Consider the following 10,166-nt stretch of genomic DNA (forward strand, 5'->3'; position numbering starts at 1 on the left):
GTTTTCCCAGGAATTTCCCTCCCGGCCACCCCAGGGCGAGGTTTTCCCGGAATCTCCCGCCGCCATGAGGTTTTCCCGGGATTTCTCCCTTGGCCACCCCAGGGCCGAGGTTTTCCCTGGAATTCCCTCCCGCTCGAGGTTTTCCCAGGATTTCCCTCCCAGCCACCCCAGGGCCGAGGTTTTCCCTGGAATTCCCTCCTGCCCGAGGTTTTCCCAGGATTTCCATCCCCAGGGCCGAGGTTTTCCCGGGAATTCCCTCCCGGCCACCCCAGGGCCGAGGTTTTCCCAGGATTTCCCTCCCGCCCCGGCTGAGGTTTTCCCAGGATTTCTCCCTTCCACCCCGTCCCGTGTTTTCCCTGAATCCCACCCGCCCTTCCGGAATGCCGTCCCGGCCCCAGGCGAGGTTTCACGGATCGCCTCGGGTCAGTCGAGGGACGAGGGCCCAGGATGTCCAGGCCACCCAGGGCAGGTTTTGCCAGGATTCAGCCTACCAGGGCACCTGGCAGGGCCAGTGTCCCCAGGCCCTGCCAGGCCACCCCAGAGCCTGAGTGTCACCCAGGCATGCCTCCCCTGAGGGGGATTCCCATGGCACCCAGGATGCCAGGTTCACCCGGGGGGTGCATTGTCACCCAGGCCATTCCAGGCATCCCCAGCGCTTCCTGCACCGTCCCTCCAGTGGCTCCGGGGAGCCGATGCCAGTCCCCCCGGAGCCAGGTCCCCGGGGGCTCATGCACGCAGGCCTGGCCAGGGACCCCGAGACGGTCCGCGGTCACCAGGGCACCTGGGGCGATTCCAGTGTCACCCAGGCCATGCCAGGGCACCCCGGAGGGATCCCAGTCCCACCCAGGCCATGCCAGGGCACCCTGGAGCGATGCCAGTCCCACCCAGGCCATGCCAGGGCACCCTGGAGCCATTCCAGTGTCACCCAGGCCATGCCAGGGCACCATGGAGGGATGCCAGTGTCATCCAGGCCATGCCAGGGCACCCTGGAGCGATGCCAGTGTCACCCAGGCCATGCCACGGTGCCCTGGAGGGATGCCAGTGTCACCCAGGCCATGCCAGGGCACCCTGGAGGATGCCAGTGTCACCCAGGCCATGCCAGGGCACCCTGGAGGATGCCAGTGTCACCCAGGCCATGCCAGGGCACCCTGGGGGGATGCCAGTGTCACCAGGCCATGCCAGGGCACCCTGGGGATGCCAGTGTCACCCAGGCCATGCCAGGCACCCTGGAGCATGCCAGTGTCACCCAGGCCATGCCAGGGCACCCTGGAGGGATGCCAGTCCCACCCAGGCCATGCCAGGGCACCCTGGAGCCATTCCAGTGTCACCCAGGCCATGCCAGGGCACCCTGGAGGGATGCCAGTCCCACCCAGGCCATGCCAGGGCACCCTGGAGCCATTCCAGTTCACCGGCCATCCAGGCACCCTGGATCCAGGTCCATGCCAGGGCCCCTGGATCCTCCAGTGTCACCCAGCCATGCCATGGCAGCCCTGGATGCCATCCCAGTTCCCTGGCCATGCCAGTTCCCCTGGAATCCATCCCATCCCTTTGGATCCATCCAGTCCCTGGAGCCATCCAGTTCCCAGGCCATCCAGTCCCTGGATCCATCCCAGTTCCCCCTGGATCCATCCCAGTTCCCCCTGGATCCATCCCAGTTCCCTTTGGATCCATCCCAGTTCCCCCTGGATCCATCCCAGTTCCTTTGGATCCATCCCAGTTCCCTTTGGATCCATCCAGTCCCTGGATCCATCAGTCTTTTCCCAAATCCCGTTTTTCACCCAAATTTCCCTTCCAGCCCCACAAATGGGACCTGATTCCCATTGGATTTCCATGCCATTCCGCTGGATTGGTTTTTGTCCATCCCAATTTTTGGATCCCCCAACCCTTACCCCTCCGGCAACTCGCATTTCCCAATCCCTTTTTCATCCCAAATTCCTTCCAGCCCCACAATAGGACACTGGAATCCCAAGTTCCTCTGTCCATGCTGGATTTGTGTCCATCCCAATTTTTGGAATCCCCATACCCTTCAACCCCTCCATCAAACTGCTATTTCCCAATCCCCCGTTTTTCACCCCAAAATTCCCTTCCACCCCACACTGCAGTCGAAAGGCTCCCGAGGACCATGGCGAGGGATGGGATTTGTGTCCATCCCAAATTTTTGGGAATCCCCCCAAACCCTTCAACCCCACCCCCAGCAAACCTCGACATTTCCCCAAACCCCCGTTTTTCACCCCAAAATTCCCTTCCAGCCCCACAAATGAGGACACCTGGAATTCCCAAAGGTTCTTCCAGCCATGGCAGGGTGGGATTTGTGTCCATCCCAAATTTTCAGGAATCCCCCACAAACCCTTCAACCCCACTCCCAGCAAACCTCGACATTTCCCCAAACCCCCGTTTTTCACCCCAAAATTCCCTTCCAGCCCCACCTGCAGTTCCCAAAGGCTCCTCCAGCCATGGCAGGGTGGGATTTGTGTCCATCCCAAATTTTCGGGAATCCCCCACAAACCCTTCAACCCCACCCCCAGCAAACCTCAGCGTTCCCCAAAATCTCATTTTTCACCCCAAAATTCCCTTGCAGCCCGGCTCCCGAGGATCAGCCGCCGTTCCCGCGGGCGCTGTTCCGCCCGCTGCCCGTGGCCGTGTCCTGGGGCGCGCGCCCGGCCCACGGCACCGACCAAAGCACTTTAGAGCCCCGGCCCGGCCCCGGCCACTCACCGGGCAGCGCCGGCCACCGGCCCCAGACTCCGGACAGCGGCCACTGGCTTGGGCCACCAGATGGCCACCGGCTTGGGCCACCGGACAGCGGCCGCTGGGCCGAACCACCGGACGATGGCCACCGGGTCGAGCCAACGGACTGGGCCGAGCCACCGGACTGGGCCGAGCCACCGGACAGCGGCCACCGGGCCGAGCCGCCGGACGATGGCCACCGGCTCGGGCCACCGGACAATGGTCACCGGGCCGAGGCACCGTCCCCGGAGGAGAAGCACCCCCAGAAGGAACCAAAGCACCCGGAAGGGCTCGGCGGCGTCCAGCGGCTGGAGTGGATCTCCAGGAGCCCCAGCCCGTCCTTCCAGGACCCGCAGCCGGCACCGGCCGCTCCCGGCTCGGCCTCGGGCCGCGAATCGGCGCCGGCGGCGCGCAGAGCCAAAGCCAAAGCCTCGGAGAGCGGCCGGAGGAGATCGGAGCCGGAGCCCGCGGCCGAGTGGACGCTGCCCGAGCCGGACGTGGTGGTGGCCAAGCAGTCGTGGACGGTGAACGCCGAGGACGCGGTGGAGCGGCTGCTGCTGCCGGAGGCGGCCGAGGTGCGGCCGTTGGTGCTGCTGGAGGAGCCCGCCAAGGACGAGGAGGCCGAGCGGGAGGGGAGCGCGCCGAGCGTGTTCACCTGCGTCGAGTGCAGCATCTACTTCCGCCGCAAGGAGCACCTGCTGGAGCACGTGCTGCAGCACAGCCGCAGCGGCGCCGACGCCGCGCCCGCCCGCCGCTTCTGCTGCGGAGAGTGCGGCTGGGCCTTCGCCGAGGCCGCGGCGCTGGAGCGGCACCGCCGGCGCCACCAGGAGTCCCGCGAGAAGATCATCGAGGAGATCCAGAAGCTGAACGAGTTCCCGGACGAGGGGCGCGAGGCGCGGCTGCAGTGCCCCAAGTGCGTCTTCGGCACCAACTCGTCCAAGATCTTCGTGCAGCACGCCAAGATGCACGTCAAGGAGAGGAAGGAGAGCGCCTCGAGGAGCTCCGGCGCCTTCGGGGACGCTCTCTACAAACCCTTCCAGAGCGAGGAGCTGCCCTCGGCGGCGCCGGCGCCATCCGGCAAAGCTCCGAGCGCCTGCGTGCTCTGCGGCTTCCCGGCGCCCAGCGAGCACATCCTCCAGGAGCACCTGAGGTACGCCCACTCGCACTTGGCCTGGCAGCACGAGGGCTTCGAGGAGGACCCCGAGCAGCCCGGCACCTCCCGTGGCTCCTACAGCCCCGGCCGGCCCGGCCGCTTCGCCGACGCCGAGGCCTTCGGCAAAACCGAGCGGGGATTCCTCCTGCCGGGAGCTTCTTCCGTCTACGAGCCCGCCCCGGCCGCCTTTGGCCACCCCAGGCTGGACAAGAGCGACCACGGAGCCGCCAGGAAGGAGCTGCACGGCTTCCACCACGCCAGGAAGGCGGCGCCGCTCTCCCACCAAGGCTTGGCCTTGGCCGGGTTCTCCCCGCCCAGGAGCTTCTCGCACTCGGCGCTGCAGCAGCTGCGGAAGAGAGCGGCCGCCCAACACCTGCAGGGCCACCAGGAGCTGCGGCACGGCTGGGCCGTGGAGGACATGGAGCTGGGGGACAGCAGGGCCACCACCGCCACCACCACCGCCACCACCATCACGGTCCCCCAGGCCGCGCTGGAGCTCAAGAGAACCTTCAGGGCCACCCTGAGGGCCACGGACCCCGCGGTGGCCTCGGAGGAGCAGCGGCAGCAGCTGAGGATGACGGTGCCCGTGGTGCTCCTGGAGGAGATGAGCGCCCACCCCAGGGCGGCCAAGAGGGCGCGGGGGAAGCCCCTCAAGAAGAAGCTTCTCCCACCACCACCACCACCACCACCACCAGCAGCAGCACGAGGGGGAGAGTTCCTGCTGGAGGAGCCTCCTCTGCCCTTGGACGTTCTGCTGCTGGACACCCCCCTGGAGGGTCCCCTGGAGCTGGAGGAGCTGCTGGGCTCGGAGGCCACCATGCTGAAGAACGAGGAGAGGAAATGTCCCTACTGCCCCGACCGCTTCCACAACGGCATCGGCCTGGCCAACCACGTGCGCGGCCACCTCAACCGCGTCGGCGTCAGCTACAACGTGCGGCACTTCATCTCCGCCGAGGAGGTCAAGGCCATCGAGCAGAAGTTCTCCTTCCAGAAGAAGAAGAAAAAAGGTAGTTTGTACCAAATTCCTGGCGCTGGGAGGTGCAGCAGGGAGGTCTTCTGCTCCCATCCAACCTTGGGGACCTGCAGGGTGGGATCTGGGGTTTGGGGGGGTTAAAGGGCCGGAGGTGTTGGTGGTGCTGGTGGTCACAAACCCACCTGGACATCTGACCTGAGGTGTTGGTGGCTACAAACCCACCTGGACATCTGACCTGAGGTTTTGGTGGCTACAAACCCACCTGGACATCTGACCTGAGGTGTTGGTGGCCCTGGTGGCCACAAACCCACCTGGATATCTCACATGAGGTCTTGGTGGCCACAAACCATTCTGGACATCTGACCTGAACTCTTGGTGGTCTTCATGGCCACAAACCTACCTGGAAATCTGACCGCAGGTCTCGGTGATCCTGGTGGCTACAAACCCACCTGAGGTTTTGGTCACCCTGGTGGCCACAAACCATCCTGGATATTTGACACGAGGTTTTGGTGGTCCTGGTGGTCACAAACCCACCTGGACATCTGACCTGAGGTGTTGGTGGTGCTGGTGGTCACAAACCCACCTGGACATCTGACCTGAGGTGTTGGTGGCCCTGGTGGTCACAAACCCACCTGGACATCTGACCAGAGGTCTTGGTGGTCTTCATGGCCACAAACCCACCTGGACATCTGACCATGAGTCTTGGTGGCCTTCATGGCCACAAACCCACCTGGACATCTGACCAGAAGTCTTGGTGGCCTTCATGGCCACAAACCCACCTGGATATCTAACGTGAGGTTTTGGTGGCTACAAACCCACCTGGACATCTGACCACAGGTCTTGGTGGCCCTGGTGGCTACAAACCCACTTGAGGTTTTGGTCACCCTGGTGGCCACAAACCATCCTGGACATCTGACACGAGGTTTTGGTGGTCCTGGTGGCTACAAACCATCCTGGACATCTGACCATGAATCTTGGTGGTCTTCATGGCCACGAACCCACCTGGACATCTGACCAGAGGTTTTGGTGGCCACAAACCATCCTGGACATCTGACCTGAGGTGTTGGTGGTCTTCATGGCTACAAACCCACCTGGACATCTGACCATGAGTCTTGGTGGTCCTGGTGGCTACAAACCCACCTGGATATCTAACAGGAGGTTTTGGTGGCTACAAACCATCCTGGACATCTGACCAGAGGTGTTGGTGGCGTTCATGGCCACAAACCCACCTGGACATCTGACCACAGGTCTTGGTGGTCCTGGTGGCCACAAACCCACCTGAGGTTTTGGTCACCCTGGTGGTCACAAACCATCCTGGATATCTGACACGAGGTTTTGGTGGTCCTGGTGGTCACAAACCCACCTGGACATCTGACCATGAGTCTTGGTGGTCTTCATGGCCACAAACCCACCTGGATATCTAACATGAGGTTTTGGTGGCTACAAACCATCCTGGACATCTGCCCTGAGGTGGATTTTGGGGTTTTTGGTGTTTCTGGGTGGGGTTTTTTGGGTTCCAGGTGGTTTTTTTGGGGTTTTTGTGTTCCTGGTGGTTCCTGGTGGCCCTGATCCCACCTCTCCTCCCTGCAGTGGCCAACTTTGACCCGGGCACGTTCAGCCTGATGGGGTGAATTTTGGGGGTATTTTTGGGGCTTTTTGGTGGTTTTGAGTGGGATTTTTTGGACTTGTGTTGGTTTTTGGGTTCCTGGTGGGTTTTGATGGTCCTGGGGTGGTTTTTGGTGGCCCTGATCCCACCCATGACCACTCTTCCTCCCTGCAGTGGCCAGCTTTGACCCGGGCACGTTCAGCCTGATGGGGTGGATTTTGGGGGTTTTTTGGTGTTTTTTTGGGGTTTTTTTGGGGTTTTTGGGTTCCTGATGGTTTTTGGTGGCCCTGATCCCACCTCTCCTCCCTTGCAGTGGCCAACTTTGACCCGGGCACGTTCAGCCTGATGGGGTGGATTTTGGGGGTATTTTTGGGGTTTTTTTGGTGTTTCTGGGTGGGGTTTTTTGGGTTCCAGGTGGGTTTTTTTGTGATTTTTGTGTTCCTGGTGGTTCCTGGTGGTTCCCTGATCCCACCCATGACCACTCTTCCTCCCTTGCAGTGGCCAACTTTGACCCGGGCACGTTCAGCCTGATGGGGTGAATTTTGGTGGTTTTTTGGTGTTTCTGGGTGGGCTTTTTGGGTTCCTTCTTGGGTTTTTTGGGCTCCAGGTGGGTTTTTTTGTGATTTTTGTGTTCCTGATGGTTTTTGGTGGCCCTGATCCCACCCATCACCACTCCTCCTCCTTTTCAGCGGCCAACTTCGACCCGGGCACCTTCAGCCTGATGGGGTGGATTTTGGTGGTTTTTTGGCATTTCTGGGTGGGGTTTTTTGGGTTCCTGGTGGTTCCTGATGGTTCCCTGATCCCACCCATGACCTCTCCTCCTTTCAGTGGCCAACTTTGACCCGGGCACGTTCAGCCTGATGGGGTGGATTTTGGTGGTTTTTTGGCATTTCTGGGTGGGGTTTTTTGTGTTCCTGGTGGTTCCTGGTGGCCCTGATCCCACCTCTCCTCCTTTTCAGTGGCCAACTTCGACCCGGGCACGTTCAGCCTGATGCGCTGCGAGTTCTGCGGCGCCGGCTTCGACACAAGGGCGGGGCTGTCGAGCCACGCCCGGGCGCACCTGCGCGACTTCGGCATCACCAACTGGGAGCTGACGGTGTCGCCCATCCACATCCTCAAGGAGCTGCTGGCCACGGCCCCCGAGCGCGCGGCGCTGCTCCGCGCCATGGCGCCCTCGCCGGGACGGGAGCTCCACCGCGAGCAGCTCCACCACGGGGAGCTCCACCACGGTGTCCACCAGGATCTCCACCACGGGGAGCTCCACCAGGATCTCCAACGAGATCTCCACCACAGTGTCCACCATGATCTCCAACATGATCTCCAACATGATCTCCACCATGGTGTCCATCATGATCTCCACCAAGATCTTCACCATGATTTCCATCAGGATCTCCACCAGGATCTCCACCGGGATCTCCACCGGGATCTGCCCAAATCGGCGCCGTTCCCGCTGCCCTGGGGGGACGAGGCCCTGCAGCCCTACAGGGACGGTGAGAGACCCAAAAAATGGCAAAAAAATTTGGGATTTTGGGGTGGGTTTGGGATGAATTTGGAGTTTGGGTTTTGGGATGAGTTTTTAGAGCCAAATTTGGGGATTTTTTGTGATAAATTTTGTAGTTTTGGGGTTTGGGTTAGGGTTAGGGTTAGGGATCCATTTGGGGTCTGGGTTTTGGAATGAATTTTTGGAGATTTTTTGGGATAAATTTGGTGGTTTTGGGTGTTTTGTGATGGATTTTGGGTTTGGGTTGCCACTTTAGGGATGAATTCGGAGTTTGGGTTTTGTTTTGGGGTTTGGGTTTTGGGATGAGGTTTTGGTGATGGATTTTAGGGATTTTTTGGGATAAATTTGGTGGTTTTGGGATGGATTTTTGGGATGAGTTTTTGGCATTGGAGTTTGAGGATTTTTGTTGGAAAAGGGTCGGGAATTCTATGGGATGGAGGTTGGGGTGGTTTTGGGATCCATTTGGGGTTTGGGATTTTTGGGATGAGTTTTTGGTGATGGATTTTAGGGATTTTTTGGGATAAATTTGGTGGGTTTGGGATCGATTTTTGGGATGAGTTTTTGGCACCAGATTTTGAGGATTTTTGGGATAAATTCGGTGGTTTTGGGGTTTTAGGATAAATTTGGGATTTTGGGCTCAAGGAGGAGCTTGGTGTCCTCAGGGATCTCATCCAGGGCTTTGGAATTTGGGGATTTTTGGGATAAATTTGGAGGTTTTGGGTGTTTTGGAATCCATCTGGGGTTTGGGTTTTGAGATGAGTTTTTGGAGCCAAATTTTAGGGATTTTTTTGTGATAAATTTTGTAGTTTTGGGGGTTTGGGGATCCATTTGGGGTCTGGGTTTTGGAATGAATTTTTGGAGATTTTTTGGGATAAATTTGGTGGTTTTTGGTGGTTTTAGGATGGATTTTGAGTTTGAGTTGCCACTGTTGGGATGAATTTGGAGTTTGGGTTTTGGGATGAGTTTTTGGCATCGGATTTTGGGGATTTTTGTTGGAAGAGCATCAAAATTCAGTGGCATCAACCCAGGATGGAGATTGGGATGGAGATTTTGGTGGTTTTGGTGTTTTTGGGATCCATTTGGGTTTGGAATTTTTGGGATCTGCCCAAATCGGCGCCGTTCCCGCTGCCCTGGGGGGACGAGGCCCTGCAGCCCTACAGGGACGGTGAGAGACCCCAAAAATGGAAAAAATTGGGATTTTGGGGTTTTTAGAATGAATTTGGAGTTTGGGCTCTGGGATGAGTTTTTGGTGATGGATTTTTTGGGATAAATTTGGTGGTTTTTGGTGGTTTTGGGATGGATTTTGAGTTTGAGTTGCCACTGTTGGGATGAATTTGGAGTTTGGGTTTTGTTTTGGGGTTTGGGTTTTGGGATGAGGTTTTGGTGATGGATTTTAGGGATTTTTTGGGATAAATTTGGTGGTTTTGGGGTGGATTTTTGGGATGAGTTTTTGGCATTGGATTTTGAGGATTTTTGTTGGAAAAGAGTCGGGAATTCAGTGAGATGGAGGTTGGGTGGTTTTGGGATCCATTTGGGGTTTGGGATTTTTGGGATGAGTTTTTGGTGATGGATTTTAGGGATTTTTTGGGATAAATTTGGTGGGTTTGGGGGGGTTTTGGGATGAGTTTTTGGCATCAGATTTTGAGGATCTTTGGGATAAATTTTGCAGTTTTGGGGTTTTAGGATAAATTTGGGATTTTGGGCTCAAGGAGGAGCTTGGTGTCCTCAGGGATCTCATCCAGGACTTTGGATTTTGGGGATTTTTGGGATAAATTTGGAGGTTTTGGGTGGTTTGGGATCAGTTTGGGGTTCGAGTTTTGAGATGAGTTTTTGGAGCCAAATTTTGGGGATTTTTTGTGATAAATTTTGTAGTTTTGGGGGTTTGGGGATCCATTTGGGGTCTGGGTTTTGGAATGAATTTTTGGAGATTTTTTGGGATAAATTTGGTGGTTTTGTGGGGTTTTGGGATGGATTTTGAGTTTGAGTTGCCACTGTTGGGATGAATTTGGAGTTTGGGTTTTGGGATGAGTTTTTGGAATCAGATTTTGGGGATTTTTGTTGGAAAAAGGTCAAAATTCAGTGGGGGGAGGATTGGGGTGGTTTTGGGGATTTTGGGGTTTTGGGATGAGTTTTTGGAGTCAGATTTTTGGGATTTTTGGGATAAATTTGGGGATTTTGGGATCGATTTGGGTTTGGGTTTTGGGAT

General features: G+C 57.6%; 1 protein-coding gene across 1 annotated transcript in view; it reads left to right on the forward strand.

The window, feature by feature from the left end:
* LOC135461202 (protein Wiz-like) overlaps positions 1–7,949 on the forward strand; it is a gene marked incomplete at its 3' end in the record, with an annotated part of 36,750 nt that extends 28,801 nt beyond the window's left edge. The window contains exons 3-4 of the mRNA XM_064738194.1: positions 2,579–4,887; positions 7,419–7,949. Coding sequence (XP_064594264.1) covers positions 2,579–4,887; positions 7,419–7,949 — 2,840 coding nt within the window. The remainder of the gene's footprint in view (positions 1–2,578; positions 4,888–7,418) is intronic.
* Positions 7,950–10,166: the final 2,217 nt, after the last annotated feature.

This window comes from Zonotrichia leucophrys, unplaced genomic scaffold (assembly GCF_028769735.1).
Source record: "Zonotrichia leucophrys gambelii isolate GWCS_2022_RI unplaced genomic scaffold, RI_Zleu_2.0 Scaffold_219_84121, whole genome shotgun sequence".
NCBI classification, from domain to species: Eukaryota; Metazoa; Chordata; class Aves; order Passeriformes; family Passerellidae; genus Zonotrichia; species Zonotrichia leucophrys.